The sequence below is a fragment of the Lichenostomus cassidix genome, unplaced genomic scaffold (assembly GCF_008360975.1).
Source record: "Lichenostomus cassidix isolate B80296 unplaced genomic scaffold, HeHo_3.0 HiC_scaffold_42, whole genome shotgun sequence".
NCBI lineage: Eukaryota > Metazoa > Chordata > Aves > Passeriformes > Meliphagidae > Lichenostomus > Lichenostomus cassidix.
The window spans coordinates 1,493,545-1,509,124 of record NW_028147241.1 but is presented as its reverse complement, the minus strand read 5'-3'; the positions used below and the strand labels follow the sequence as shown (position 1 = coordinate 1,509,124).

Below are 15,580 nucleotides of genomic sequence, written 5' to 3'. Positions count from 1 at the left end.
TTGGTTTTCCCCAGAGCTGTTCCTTCAGCTGGCTCAGGAGGGTCATTTGGGCTCTGGACCCACACCTTGGCTCCATTATTAGGACTGCTGGATCCAAACCCTTTATCTCACAAATAGCAGTTGATTTGAAGTGGATCTCCTTTTTTCACAATTGTTTTTAAAACTACAATATCAATAATTTTGCTACCCTGTCATGGGGTTGAATAATCCAATCTTGTTCACTATTGTTTAATAGAATTGCTTGAATTTCTCCTTGATAATCTCCATCAATTCCTCCTCCCATCACATGAACACTTTGCAAGGCCAAGCTTTAGTGAGCAGTTATCAAACCAAAGTGTTCTGGAGGAATCTGAATCCCTGGTTTGGTATTGATAACTCTCATTTGCTTCTGATTTATCCTAATTAATTCCAATACACAAAGGTCCTGCAGCCCTGCAGCCTCTGGGGTGGCCCTGCAAGGAACCATCACACCCAGAAGAATTTCCCAGGAAGTTCAAGTCTCACTGTCCATGGTTGGATTTGCAAACTGGGGGTAGCCATGCACATCAAGGGTTTCCATGTCCCCAGTGGGCTCATTGTTAAGGATATGGAGCACATCTGTGAGAGGAGTTCTCTATCAGGACACATTCCCATCTCCTCATTTTTTCATCTGCTCTTGTAACAACTCCTTCATCTGTTCAACCAGACCTGCAGCTTGTGGACAGTCTGGTATGTGAAAAACCCATCAGTCTTAAACACTTTATATTTCACAGTAACAGAAAAAGCATTCCACATCACAGTATCAGCAAACCCTATAAAAATAGCCAATTTGATCCCTTCCTCCTGTATTTATTGTAAACAATCTTGCAAATTTTCCTATTGACTTTTGGGTCCTGGGCAATAATTTTCTGTAGGGTATTTGGTGTTACATCCCTGAGCAGCCAAAGCTAACAAATTAGTAGTGTCAGCATTTTTTCATATTGTGTGTATATATATATATATATATATATATATATATAAAAAAAATTTTATTGTGCTATTTATATTTACATTAGAAAAGTTTTAATTATTTATTAGGCTTTTATTATTATAATATTTTATATGTATAGAGTTGTTAGTTATATTACTCTTTTTTCACTTGTACAAACAAATCAGAGCTCAAGATTAAAAACTTCTTCTCTCATTCCATGTTGGAACATTCCACCAATCATTCCCTCTGTGGGTGCTGTTTCCAATGTGCTGTTAAAAAAACCCATGTATGTCTTCCCAAATTAAAAAAGTTCTTTTCCTTTTTCAGGTATGCAATTTTTGGATGCATTTTAATGCATCCAGCAGATCAGCTGCTTTTAGCTGACTTCCCCATTGCTCACACGGTGCTCTGATCTCAGCCCACTCCAGAGCCAGTGAACTATAGGGAAGGTCTTCCCAACCAGCAATCTTGGATGGGACCAATTCCTTACATTTATATTTAAAAAGTGACATTTTGCTGTGATCTGAACAGACTATGCCAATGTTGTTTTGCCAGTGGGCAGGGCCAGCACCAAAGACACAGACACCAACTGAAGGAATCAGTGCAATTTCCTATAGTTCAAAGCAGCAAAGAATCACAACAGGAGAAGCTCAGCAATGCACCCAATCATTCCTACCAAAGATTGCCTGAAGGGATTTAGAAAGATCCATCACCAGTTAGCCTCAGACTTTACCATCACCCAGCCCCACACATCAGCTGGGGAAGCTGTCACAGCCAAGGACTGCAGAGCCACTCTGGACACTGGGAATTCCTGCAGCTGTGTCCAGCCACAGGTGAGGCTTCCAACCTCGCTGGGAGAGGGCCCAGCTTGGAGAGTGCTGAACAAACAAACTGACAGCACTTCCAGTGCAGGAACATCTGGATTCATTCTCCTCTTGGATTCTCCCAAAGCCTGGCCAGGGCTCAAGGAGGAACCAAGAGAGTTGACTTTGACCATACACCCCCAAACCAGGCCAGATGTTGGATTTCATGGCCTTGTTTAGCTTCTAAATACAGAAAAGTCAATATGTGATTAACTAATCAGTGGACACATCTATCACAGTGCTAATGACCATGCATATTTCGGTAATGAGTGGATACAAAGATAACCTTAGGTTGGAAGGTTCATCGAGAGGTCACCTTTGGCTCAGGCCTGTTGTTCAGGCCTCAGTCAGGCCTCTTGTTCAGGCCTTGGCACTTCAGGGATGTGGTTTAGTGCTGGGCTGACAGTGCTGGGTGAACGGTTGGGCTTGATGAGCTCAGAGGTCTTTTCAAACACAAAAGATTCTACAATTCCAGGATTTTATCTGCTGCATTCAGCCTCGTCCATGTCAGCAGCATTACTTTGCTCTGAAAGCCCTCTTGGTCAGCTCTGGAGGCCTAAGGCTTCAGGCCCTTTAGCTCCTGGTGCTAAGCTGCTCATGCTGAGCAAGACGACTCAGAGAGAAGAATACAGTTCATCCAATTCCTTCTGGGACACTGAGAGGGGAGGATGTGAAAACAGGAGCATTGCTTGGTGTCACCTCCTCTCTGCCCTTCAGGCCTTTCAGTGCTCTGAAACAGCCAAGAGCTTTCTTCAAGAGTGCAAGGAAGCAGCTGTTCCTTCTGCCAGGTCTGGCTCTCTCCAGTCCCTGCACTTGACTGCTTTTGTCCCTCTTGCTGTGCCCTCTGTTCCCCCTCTGCTCGCTGGCTGCTGCCCAGGACTGTGGAACTGGCCCAGATCAAGTGCTCGAGAGCCTCATTTCTCTGCCCTTGGAGCTGCCTGGGCACAGCAGCCTTTTCCATCTGCAAGCTCCATATGGACAGGGAGTGCCCAGCTCCGTTCCTTGCACAACCTCCAGGAGCCCAGGGCCTGCCATCTCAAGTCCCTGCTGGCACTGAGGGCTCCCAGGTGCCTCAGGCTGCTGTGACACCACTGCAAACAGGAGGCAAGAGTGGCAGGGGCTGTGCTCAAAGTCAGCTCCATTTGCTGCTGCTGCTGCTGCTGCTGTGGGGTCATTTGTCCAGCCCTGCCCCAGACTCAGGGATCAGCTCCAGGCCCTGCTGCTGCTCCCTCGGGATCAGCCAAAATTTGGTTGTTGCTCTCAATGCCAGCAGAAGCAGTGGCTGAAGCAGCAGGTGCTGACAGTGCCCCAAGCCCCGGGGCCAGCGGGAAGGGAGCTGCTTCACATGAGAACCAGAAGCAAAGGACATTTCTTTTTTACGACATGTTTTCTGTTTTAAGAAAAAAAGAATAGAAAAAAACCCTAGATGAAATATGAAAGATAAAAGCAAAACTCAGATGTGTAGTGTAAAATCTTCTGTAACCTTGGATTAAGAGGTAACTGATCTTTTGTAAAAGTGAGCTCAGTTATTTACTTTGTCAATGTGCCAACAGCATGGATCTATCTTACTGATACTCAGCAGCCTTTTTTAATAGATTTTGGGGTTTGTTTCCCATATTAAGTTATTTTAAATTGTGGTTGAAGCAATAGGAAATTGATTGTGCTCTGCCAGCTCTGAGCAGGACTGGGAATCCAGATTCTGTTGATCCCCATCTCATTAAGAAGATGCCCTTCCTTCTCACCCTGTGAATGAGCTATGCATTCCCTTTGAAATTGTCAGAGGTTTCTTAAAGATGCAAAGTCCCACTTACAGCTTTTTGCTCTGGTTTGGAAGTGGAGAAGGTCAATTCTTCATTCACCAACTCCAGACTGCACTGCCTTAGGAACAACAGCCCACTCGCCAGGTTTGGCTCACTCGTGGCACTTCTAGAGGAGGAAGAAAGTGCAATTGCACAATTCCAACCCAAAAGGAATGAAGAGTGGGACAGACAAAACATCCTGTGGACATACAGGCATTCAGCTGGGACTGTGGAGTGTTGGGGTTCTTGCCAATTGGATGTGTATCCCTCACTGCAATCTCTGGGCCTGCAGGAGAGTCTCACTCACCTGCACAAGCAGAAAGCTCAGTCGGTGTGCTCAGAACAGGCTCATCTGATCCAGAGCTGTCAGAGCAATGGGAGGGCAGAGCAGGCCCAGCCGTGCTCAGGGCTGAGCCCCAGCAGAGCCCTGGCAGAGCCCAGAGCAGCCTCAGCATCCACAGAGCCCTGCTGGAAGGAGAGAAACCAGAAACTGCCCGTCAGCTGAAGGCTCCTGTCCCCCTTGTCCCAACTGCCCGCAGTGCCCAGGCCATGCTGGCTGAGCTCAGAGCTGTGCCCAAACCTCCCCATCATTGCTGCCTGTGGGAGGAGAGCAGGAGGGCAGGACATGTGCCCACCCTCCAGCCAGCCATGGCAGATCCACCTCCTCAGCAGCTGCCCAGAGCCAAAGAGCAGCTTGGCAGATGACTGAAGAAGTTGTTGCATCCACCCCAGCCAAAGGGGAAAACTTTTGGGGCCAGCCAGGCTGTGCAATGCACAGATGTGGGAGCATCCCCCTGGCTTTGAACTCACCTGTAAATCAGGTGTGGAGTGTGTCTTTGAAGAAAATGCCACAGTCAAAGCTGATAATCTTCAGCTTGCTGGTGGTCAGGTTGAGGTAGAGGTTGTCATCCTTGAAGTCCTCCTTTGTGTCTCCAGCTGCAGCTCCACCTGGTACAGCATCTCCAGGGGCTCCTGCTCCTTCCCTGGGGGCCACACCAGGCTGTCAGTGTTCTGCCCAGGGCCCCAGACAACAATGAACCAGGACAAGCAAAACCAAGGTGGATGGTGGCCACCAGTGCTTGCCAGACCAGATCTCCAGCTCAGCTCCAGCACAAGAGCTGTGAGTTCCCTGATGATCCCTGCTCAGAGCTACAGGCAGGTCAAAAAACATCTGGTTTGCTTTGCTTCTGATTGCCAAAAGATATGTGGAGCTGTTACCTGCCAGGCCCCTGGACCAAACTGTGCACGTGCATCTCTCCCATCTTCTAGGGCAGATGAACATCTTGCATCCAAGGATCGTTGAAGAGGTCCTCCAGCGATGGCCTGTCCAAGGGTTGCATGGACAAACACCTCCTAATGACATCTTGGCACTCTGAGAAGAAAAACCAGAAACTGCCAGTCAGTTGGAGAAGGCTCCTGTCCACTTTTCCCTCCCTGTTCCTGTGCCCAGGCCATGCTGGGTGTGCTAGAACTGTGCCTAAACTTCCCCAGGCATTCTCTGTTTTGGAGGAGGGCAGGAGAGCAGGACATGTGCCTCCTCCTCAGCAGCTGCCAGAGCAGGATGCTCATGAGCCTGCTGCTCTCTCCCAGCACTGGTATTCCCCCTGTGCCACAGAGATGAGGATCCACCTTGAGAGAGCCGTCGTGGGAACAAGATCCGCCCCCAGATGATCTCCTGGCCCCTCCTGAATGGGTGCTTCCCGACGACCAGCTGGTACAGCAGGAGGCCCAGGGTCCAGATCGTTGCTGCCCCACCGTTGTAGCATTTGAGGTGGATCCACTCTGGTGGGCTGTAGGACAGGGTTCCTGTGGAATACAGATGGAGTTCATCAAGGGATGCTGCTGCTCCCAGAGCCTCACCCCACATCCCTGGGCATGCAGGGGCTGCAGCAGTGGCACACAGGGTGACCTGCTGCCCTCTCGCCAGCACCTGTGACTCGTGTACAAACTTGGGGTTGGAAAAGAAGCCACTGCTGCTGGAATGAGGCAGCAGAAGCCCTGGGGAGGTCCAACCACGACACGCAAAATAAAACCATTCCCATAGGTGGGAAAAACCACTCTCATCCCTCTCTGCCTTGGCCCCAAAAAACAATTATAAGCCAAGGCAAACAAGGGGAGTGGAGCAGTCCAAGACCTTCCTCGCCTGCCTACCAAACTGGCTGGGGCATGGGGTCTGACACCCCTCACTGCTACACTCATTGGGGTTTGTCAGACTGACTGCCCCAGCCCCAGCCCAGCCAAGGGCAGAGTGGGTGGTGAAGGTGGTCAACAGGGCTGCAAGCTCCCCCTTCGACCCCCACCCAAAAGTAACTTGCCTGAAGAGTTAATCCCATGCCTGGCAGCTATAGGAGAAGCCCTGGTGCTACACCCAGGCTGGACCATGAGATGCCCAGGAGCATCCCCTGGGAAGGCTCACCTGCAAATTGGGTGTAGGCTGTGTCTTGGAGGAAGGCGCCACAGCCAAAGTCGATAAGTTTCAGCTGCATGGTGGCCAGGTCGAGCAGGATGTTCTCGGGCTTGATGTCCCTGTGCAGCACCCCGCAGCTGGTGCAGTGCTGCACGGCCTCCAGCACCTGCCGGAACATCCCCCGTGCCTCCTCCTCCGGCAGGAACCTCCGCTCCGCCAGGAAATCCGAGAGGTCCTGACAGCGCTCCGGACGCTCCAGCACCAACAGGTAGTCGTCGGGGAGCTCAACCCACTCCAGGAGCTGGATGACACCAGCACAGCCAGTGGACACCTTGTGCAGCAGCACGATCTCCAGGGGCGCACGGGTGCCATCGGGCTGCGGGAGGAACACGATGTCATCAGTGGGGCTGAGGCCATGCCAGGGCTCTGGGACCCCTCACCCAGCCCGGGATGCTCTGCGCCCCCCGCTCACCCCACGCCCGCTCTACCTCCCTCGAGGCGTCCTGGCAGCTCCCACCCTGCCGGGCCCCGGCTTATCCCCGCCCGGCACGGCCCGGGTTCTGCCGCTGGCCCCGCTCACTCACCAACTCGCCCCAATGATGGATGCGGTCCCTCGAGACACATTTGATGGCTACCTGCGAGCAAGAGAGAGCAGCGGGCTCAGCTCGCCGCCCGCCCTGCCGAGCCCCACCCTCCTCCTCCTTCTCCTCCTCCGCCCGCCGCCAGCCCCGCCACTCACCGGGGCGCCGTCCGCTAGCCGCGTCCCCGCGTAGACTCTGCCGAACCCGCCTGTGCCCAGCAGCGCACCCAGCCGGTACCGCTCCTGCAGGGCCTCCTGCGCCTTCCCTGCGGGCGACACGCGGCCGTCACCGCTCGGCCCGGGGCCACACACGGCCCCCGACCGCCTCTGCACCGCCCCGGGCCGGGCATGCCCCTCTGAACGGGGCACGGGCGGCTCGGGGACGGCGGCCGGACTGCCGAGCTGCGGAGCTCGGGCCGGGGAAGGCGCAGCGGAGGCGGCGGGAGCTGCCGAGCCGCGCGTGTCCTCCTCGGGCCCCGGGAAGAGCCGGGGCCGCCGCCGGGCTTGGAGCCGAGACAGCCGGGGCCGCCGCCGGGACCGCCGCCCGCACAGGCGGAGCCAAGGACAGGCGATGCTGCCCCAGCCGTGGCCACTGAGGCCCGCCCAGCAGCGCCACAGCCATGCCGGCGACAGCCGGGCGGAGCCGAGAGCGCGGCGGGCCGCCCGGGGGCGGGAAGGGGGCAGCCCCGGCCGGGGCAGGGGGCGGGCCGGGCGCATGGCCCCGCCCGGCAGGGGGAGAGGGAGCCCGCGAAAGGGAGGGGACACAGGGAAAGGGACACCGGGAGAGGAGGCGGGACAGGGGGAGAGGGAGAGGGAGAGGAGGAGCAGGAAGGAGAAAGGGACGGAGAGGGTCCTAGAAACTCTTCCTTAGCTGCCGCCGCTGCCGCCGCTGCCGCCGCTGCCGCCGCTGCCGCCGCTGCCGCCGCTGCAACTGAAGCTCCGGGGCAGTTAGTCCGAGTCTCCGTTTGTCCGAGTGGCCGTTTGTCCGAGTGGGCGTTAGTCCGAGTGGCCGTTTGTCCGTTCCCCGCTCGCCCCCGCGCACCCCACGGCCGAGCCCCGCGCGCCCCCGGGGGCAGCCCCTGAGTCTGTCCAAACACGGGAACTTTGCCGTGTTCAGCCCACATCCAGAGGCTTGACTGCTGCACAGTGGCACAGCAATCCCCTTGGCTGCTCTGGGCATTGTCCCTGCTGAGGGTCAAACACTAGCAGAGCACATTCCCTGTCTCCAGAATTCATACCTGACCCAAGCACTGCACTTGTGTCTCCAGCATTGCTTTCCAAGCAGAACAGGGGAAGACAAACTGTGTGTAACTCATGGTATTACAGAGAGTCTAAAACATGCTAAGTCATGGATCTTCGAGGTGAGATCCATTTGCAATTAATGGCATGGAGAAGTAGTGCAACATGGAAATGGGGAGCATAGAAATAAATAGAGGAAAACATCTCAGATTGTTTCTTTGCATTTTCATTTCACTTCTGGAAAGCTGTTTCAGTTTTCCAGGAATCTTCTCCACAGTCCTGTTTGCTCTTTTCAAGAACCTTTCCTGGAGGGAATGAATTGCAGCGATTATTGGGCTGCGCTGGGCCTGGCCAGGTGCCTGGTGCCACCAAAGCCACTCTGTCACTCTCCTCACAGGTGCAGGACACAGAACTCAGGAGGAAAGGCTCGTGGGCTGGGATAAGGGCAGGGAGAGGTCACTCACTGGTCACTGTCAGGGGCACAACAGACACAAGCTAGGGAAATTAATGGAATTGATTTCCAAGCAAATCACAGTAGGAGAAGGAGAACTAAAACAAACCCTAACAAAACAGTTTCCCCACCGCTTCCTCCTTCCCAGGCTCCCAGCCTCCACCTGCAGTCCCTGCTCTGCTCTCTCTGCAATTGGAAATTTGTCACCAGCCACAAACTTTGCTTTAGCCTCATCCCAGGATCTCTTCCTGCAGAGGAAGAACTTTCTCCAGCAGAGATTTGGAGTGTGACAGCCTGCTCCGTGTGGCTCTGCAGGACCTTGTCCCTGGGACTCGTCTGGATCAGCGCAGGCAGCTGGGCTGCACTTGGCTTCCTTTGTGTCCCTGCTTCCCCTGGGACAGCAGCTGCCCAGCGCCAAGGGGACAGCAATGGCACCGGGGCAGTTTGGGGTGAGGTTCAGTGTCTGTGCCTGGCATGAATCCCAAATCCTTCCCGAAGGAGCAGAGAGTGCTGACAGAGCACAGGATGCTCTGCTGAGCACGGGATGGACCCAGGGTGGACAGCTCCGGACTGGTGCTGCCAGTGCCGCGCGGGGCGGGGCCGCTTTGGGGACCCCCCAGGGCAGAGCGCTTTAGGCTGCTTTGGGGCTCTGGGCACCTGCAAAACCGGCGCTGGGCACGGGAAGAGTGTTTGGGGGCAGCTGGGGCCCTACTGGTGGCACTGGTGGCGCTGCAGTCCCCTGGCCACAGGTGAGGAGCTCTGGGGTAAGCTGGGAGAGGAGCAGGGGGATGGGGCTGGTAGATGGGAAAGGGAGAAGGGGTGCTAAAAGATGGGGTGAGATCCCCCTAACCGAGTGGGAGTGGAACCCTGTAAAAATCAATGTTTACCAAATATGTTAAAAGCCACTAAGAATGAAGAGGGATGGATGAATTAGCTTTTGTAATGAGGGAAAGAAAGGAAAAAACCCCACAACAAAACCCACTGGGGGACTGAGTCCAGGATATCTAATCTCTGAAATTCTCTGCTTGGTGTGGGATAGAATGAAATTGCAAAATCAGTAACAGTGAATTGTTCAATTTATTTAAAAACAATCCCATAAACAGGAAAAGGCCACCTCCTGGTACAGTTAAACAGGGAAATTCACCTGGAAGTTACTGGAAATCGATTTCTCCAAATTACCCAGACAAATTTGGAATCAGTGTCTTTTGATATTGGTGAACAAATTTTCTGGATGGCCAGAGGTCTTTCCCTGTCGCACCAATAAATCCAGGGAAGTGGTAAAAATTATGCTTAATCAATCATACCAAGATTTGGTGGCAACTTGGTTTGTCTTCAGGGAGAAGCCTCCATTTTATAGCAGATGTGGTGCAACAGCTGAGCAAAACCCTGGGTATAAAAAGGGACTGACACAGCCCTTGATGACCACAGGTGAGTGGGAAAGTGGAAAGGATGAATCAGAATTTGAAACAACAAATTAGGAAAATGTGCCAGGAAACCTCTTCAAAACAGCCACAGACCCTTCCTCTGGCTCTTTTGTGAGTCAGAATTCAGCCAGGGACAAAAACAGTGAATTGCTGTAGGGTTGGCTGTACCAAACACCATCAGTTCCTGGAGAAATCCATCCAAAGGGAGAAACAGATTTAAATCTATACCTGGTTTCTTTAGGAAAGGTGGTTTATAACCCTGTTGGGACCAGTTGCTGTGGATGTCCCTGTTCATCCATTCCAGTCTGGGGATTTTGTGTATGTAAAGAGTAGGAGCTCTGAACCCTTGAAGGAAGGGTGCAAAGGAGCTTTCCAAGTTCTCCTGGTAACCTACACTGCCCTCAGGGTGGAAGGAATTGAACCCTGGGTTCATCACACGCAGGTAAAACCAGCAACCACACATTAAATACAGCAGAGAGAAAACTGACTGATACCCTGGACCCTGCAGGTTACATATATATATATACTACTGTTTTAGGTATCAAATATGATTTTCTAAGGGGATACTGTTTATTGGATCTAGATGAAGATGATGACTAATTGCATATTTATAATAACAATAGAAACTATGTTGTTAACCTCTGGGGAGGGGAATGTGGTCTTAAAGTTAGTGCAAGATTTTTGCAGATTACAGAATGTAACCCCTATAACAGCTTGTTTGCCAACACATTTTCTCTGCAGAAAATCCAATTCCGTGGGGAGCTTTAGTCAGTGCTTTGACAAAAATCTGGGAACACGTGTGGGAAGGAAGTAGCACCCAGGGCAAATGGAAAGGGATGGAAGGAGAATATTCCTTCCAAAGGAATTCTTACAGATCAGAACAATACTGTTGAGAATTGTAATATCTCAAAACTGGACCTGGAAATCACCTCAGGAAATATCTATTGGCTGACAGAGTGCACTGATACCCCTTGGGGATGTCAAATTCCATAAGTATGGAATAGCCCTCAGACAGGACAGTGGGAATATATCCAGCCAGTTCAGTGGTATCTGGACTGGGAAGGGAGCCCAGGCCTCCCAGAGGACCCCTTACAGGTGGGTATAAAATACCCTGATTTAATAAGGCCAAGGCCAAAGGATCCCAGGGCAAAGGAAAAGTGGAATTGCATTTGGATAGACACTTGAACTGTTTGGAATCCTGAGGTACAGTGGCTCATGGCTGTGGCCCAGGCTCTGAGGGTGGGATGTGTCTGTAGAAATTATTCTGCCTTTCTTAATGACACCTGTTAGGTCTCACCTAACAAACAGTTCAGCTTGGTGAGACACAGACTGTCAGCAGGACATGGTGAAATCATTAGCTCACTCAGGATGAGTGGGAAGTGATGGAATTTGGGGCACACATTTGCCCTTGGGGGAATCAAGAGCACAATGGACACACTTGGGGTTTTAAGGTTATGTCCCTTGTGGAAGGAATCACCCCTGGGAACCCAGCTGTGGGGAAAGGTTAAAGGGGATGAAACTTGGAAACATCCCAGCATGGGAACTGCAGTGGGATGGATTTTAGAATCCATCTTTACTCCTCAAAGATCTGCCTTTAGGAACAGACCAAACACACAGCATTGGACTGCAAATGGGAACTTTAGTGAATGCAACTCAGTTGGGGTTTACTGAAATAAATGAACAGTTGAAAGCCACAACTAAAATGACCTTACAGAACAAACTGGCATTAGATCTTTTGCTGTTACATGGAGTATGTGGATACTTGAATTGAAACAACACACTTGTTTTGTGCACCTTCCAAATGTGATGCTGAATTGGATGATCAGGACGAGAGGATAAAATTGGTTGCTGCATCCAGCAGGGAATTAAGGGGAGGATTAGAAAGTAACTGGTTAAATAAAATATTTAAAGGACTTGGATTTTCTCTGACTGCTTGGTTGGCCTTACTTTTGTAAAGTATGATTGGGATCACAGTCATAATTGTGATTATGACACTTGTTTTAAGCTGTGTAAAGAACACAACTGTGAATGCAACTGAGGAACTGACAGAATGTGAGTAAAAGAGCAGAGTGAGGCTTATGAAGGCTTGAAGGGAAGAGGAGCTTCCCAAGCCTCAAAGAGGGGGAATGTTGCCAGATGAAAAATCATTTGCACCTGCTGGGTTCATACAATGCTTATTCTCCAGAACCCCCTGGCCCCTGGAACCACACAGTGCTTATTCTGTAGGAAGCAATCAGCCCAGGTGTGCCAACTTCTACCAGCTCACCAGGTGGTCAGGTACGGCTTTGGGGTCACCAACCACCAGGGACCACCAAAGAGAGCCCCAGGACAGAAGAACAGATGTGCAAAGAGTGGGGGGAAGTATGGTAATGATTTTGGGGAAAAGATGATCATATGTAAGTTTATTCTGGGACAATCACTGAATAGGTCTGTAAAATACAGGATAGAAACAGGAACTTTCCCGTGCTCAGCATGCACAGCTTTGGAAGGAGCTCTTCCCTGTGCATCTGGCCAAATAAAGAATGCTGCTGCTTAATGCTGCACTGGTGTTAAGAAGGTTTTTATTTTACTGAATTTTTGGGAACACCTCTGTGGCTGTCATAGAACCACAGAGCAGCTGTGATGTCAGAAAGGAGCTGTGTGACATCACAGAATGCATTGTGTGAGGTCATCAAGCAGCTATGACATCATAGAGGGAATGAGTGACATCACAGAGCAGGCTGTGACACAGAGGAGGCTGTGTGACATCACAGAGAGGGCTGTGACATCACAGGATGGTGATGGGACATGGTAGAGTGGGCTGTGACATCACAGAGCTGCCTGTGGGACATCACAGAGTGGGCTGTGACACTACGGGGTGGTGGTGTGACATCACAGAGCAGGGTTGTGACATCGCATATAGGGCTGTGACATCACAGGGCAGTTCTGTGACATCACAGAAAGGCTGTGGGACATCACAGAATGGGTAGTGACACGCAGAGTGGGTTGTGACATCAAAGGGGGGACTGTGTGACATCACAGGGCAGCTGTTAAATCACAGACTTACTCTGTGACATCATAGAGGAGGCAGTGGCATCACAGAGTGAGCTGTGACATCACAGCGCTGGTGTATGAAATTACAGGGAGGTGTGACATCATAGAGTCGTCTGTGACATCACACGGTGGCTGTGTGATGTCACAGAGGGCTGGGTGAGGTCACTGTGAGGTCACTCCACCCCACCCACCTTCACAGTTCCCCCAGAGAAGTCCAACACTGCTGATCTGACCCCAAGCACTGTCCCACCTGCAGGATCTGCTTCCCATCAGCCTCTTCCTCCTGCAGCCCCAAGCCCAGGTTGGTGCTAAACAAAGGGCACTGGCTCAGGGTCATCCCCCGGCGGGGGCTGTGCACCCCCTCTGCCCCCTCCCCAAATTCCCTCCTGGGGGAGCAGGAGCTGGGTCAGGAGCCCTGTGGGGAGGGAAAAGGGGGTGATACTGGGATGGGGAGGGGTCACCCACGCTCTGGGGGACACACATGATCCCTGGGGACACCCTTCACCTTCTCCCACAGCACCAGGAGGATGAACCCCAGCATGGTGCCCCTGAACCCTGGCAGCATCTTGGGGAGCAGCGTCTGGGGGCAGCATTGGGGGTCTGGGGGATCACAATGGCCTCAAAGCCCCTCCCAGCTCCATAGTCACTCACAGGCCTCTTAAACCACCCCACAGCTCCTTCTAGGATCCTCCCAAACCACTCCCTGCAATATAAATGGTCCCAAGAGACACCATAACCCCTTTCCTATCTTCCCCCTACACCCACCCAAATTCTCTCCAAGCCACAGAGCCAGGCCAGGACCCCAAAACTCCCTCACAGACTCCACCAAGACCCTTCCAAGCACCACAAATGCCCCCAAGAGCCACAAAAGCCCCTCCCAATCCCCTCAGGAGCCCCTAAACCCCCTCTCAGCCCCCATGACACTGACCAGGAGAGGTTGGTGGACAGGAACAACCACAGCTGGGGGCAGCTTGGGCACTTCAGCAGCAATTTGAGCACCTTGGGGAGCACACCCCAAATGGGGAGACCCAGGCCAGGCACTGGGACAAAAAACCGGAATTAATGGAGAACAGATGGGCTCAGGTGGACACGTTTTGCTGGCACAACTATGAGATCATGGCCATGTCTGGGCAGCTCCAGAACACCCAAATCCTCATTAATTTTCCCCTGAATCTCAAAGTCACCCACAAATCCCAGTAAAATGGTGCAGCTTTAGATTACTTTGTTTCATTTATTTAATTTTACCCCAATTTTGGGTTGTTTTTACAGGATGAAGAAGGAAATGATTCAGGTTGGAAAAGATCTCTAAGATCATCCAGTGTTGCTTGATGCCACCAGAAGAAACAACTGGACACAGCAGGTGACATTTTTTAGGGGATATAAAGTTAATAAATCAGCCCTTCCCAAAGAATTTCCGATATCAATGTGAGTCCCGATGGATGTTCCAGCCTGTGTTTGTCCAGGTGGCTACAGGGAATCAGGAGGATGTGGAAGCCACCAGCCAGGTGTCTTCCCAGTGTGGGTCCCTGCAAGTGAGGGTCATCAGGGCTCTTCCCAACGTAGGTGCTCCAATGGGGAATGAAGTTGGAGCAGCACATGAAGCTCTTTCTGCAGTCAGGGCACTTGCAGGGCTTCCCTTACCAGTGGCTCTGTTGGTGTTTGGTCAAGTGAGAACTGCTGGAGAAGTTCTTCCCACACTCAGGACACTCATAGGGTCTCTCCCCAGTGTGGATGCGCCGGTGGGTGATGAGGGTGGAGTTGTTCTTGAAGCCCTTCCTGCACTCAGGGCAGCAGAAGGGTCTCTCCCCTGTGTGAATCCGCCCGTGCAGAAGGAGGTTGGAGCTGGTCTGAAACCTCTTCCCACATTTGGAACACTCATAGGGCCTCTCCCCAGTGTGGACCATCTGGTGCTTGATCATGTGAGAGCTCCAGTTGAAGCTCTTCCCACATTCCCCACACTCATAAGGCCGTTCCCCAGTGTGGATTCTCTCATGGACGATCAGCTCAGACCTCCTGCCGAAGCTCTTCCTACATTGCTCACACTCAAAAGGCCTCCCGCCAGTGTGGATCCTCTGGTGGCGAATCAGGCTGTAGCTTTTGCTGAAGCTCTTTCCACATTCCCCACACTCAGAGGGTCTCTCCCCGGTGTGGATGTGCTGGTGGCTGACAAGGTGGGAGTTGAGCTTGAAGCCCATCCTGCAGTCAGGACAGCGGAAGGGTCTCTCCTCTGTGTGAATACGCTGGTGCAGGAGGAGGTTGGAGCTGGTGTGAAGCCTCTTCCCACACTCGAAACACTTCTAGGGCCTCTCCCCAGTATGGATCCTCTTGTGACCCTGCTGCTTGCTTTTCTTCCAGGACTGATGGAGGTGATGGACATCCTGTATATACGTTCTATTAGTTGTTGTTATGGCCTTTTGTAAATATGTTTTTTAAATTTTAGTTTTTGGATACAACCTTCCACTATAAATGCATTCTATAGATTGTTGTTGTTATAAAGATTCTTCTGTTGTAAATACGTTCTGCAGCATGTTGTTGTTGCTGCTCTTCTGTAAATAAATTGTCATTTGTTTTCCACTCCCGAGCTTTCTTTGCCATTCCTCTGGGCACAAGCCGCATATACAGGGTTGTGATTTGGGCTTGCTCCCTGTTCCTGGGGCTGGAGGTCTCTGGGGCTGCTGGCACGGCCACCCCAGGGCTGGGGCTCTCTGTGCACGGGGAGCTTTCACTCACGCTGCTCCCGGCACTGGGCGCTGCCCGTGTTCCTGGGCTGAGGCAGAGCAGTGTCCCCAGGAGCATATCTGTCACCATCAGAGAGGCGACTCTGACAGGAGCAGC

General features: G+C 52.0%; 1 protein-coding gene and 1 pseudogene across 1 annotated transcript in view; both read right to left on the bottom strand.

The window, feature by feature from the left end:
• LOC146424144 (uncharacterized) overlaps positions 1-15,580 on the bottom strand; it is a 502,567-nt gene that overhangs the window by 20,174 nt on the left and 466,813 nt on the right. The window contains 1 exon segment of the mRNA XM_085043957.1: positions 14,387-15,067. Coding sequence (XP_084900083.1) covers positions 14,387-15,067 — 681 coding nt within the window.
• On the bottom strand, positions 4,826-7,315 carry LOC146424163 (serine/threonine-protein kinase pim-1-like; annotated as a pseudogene).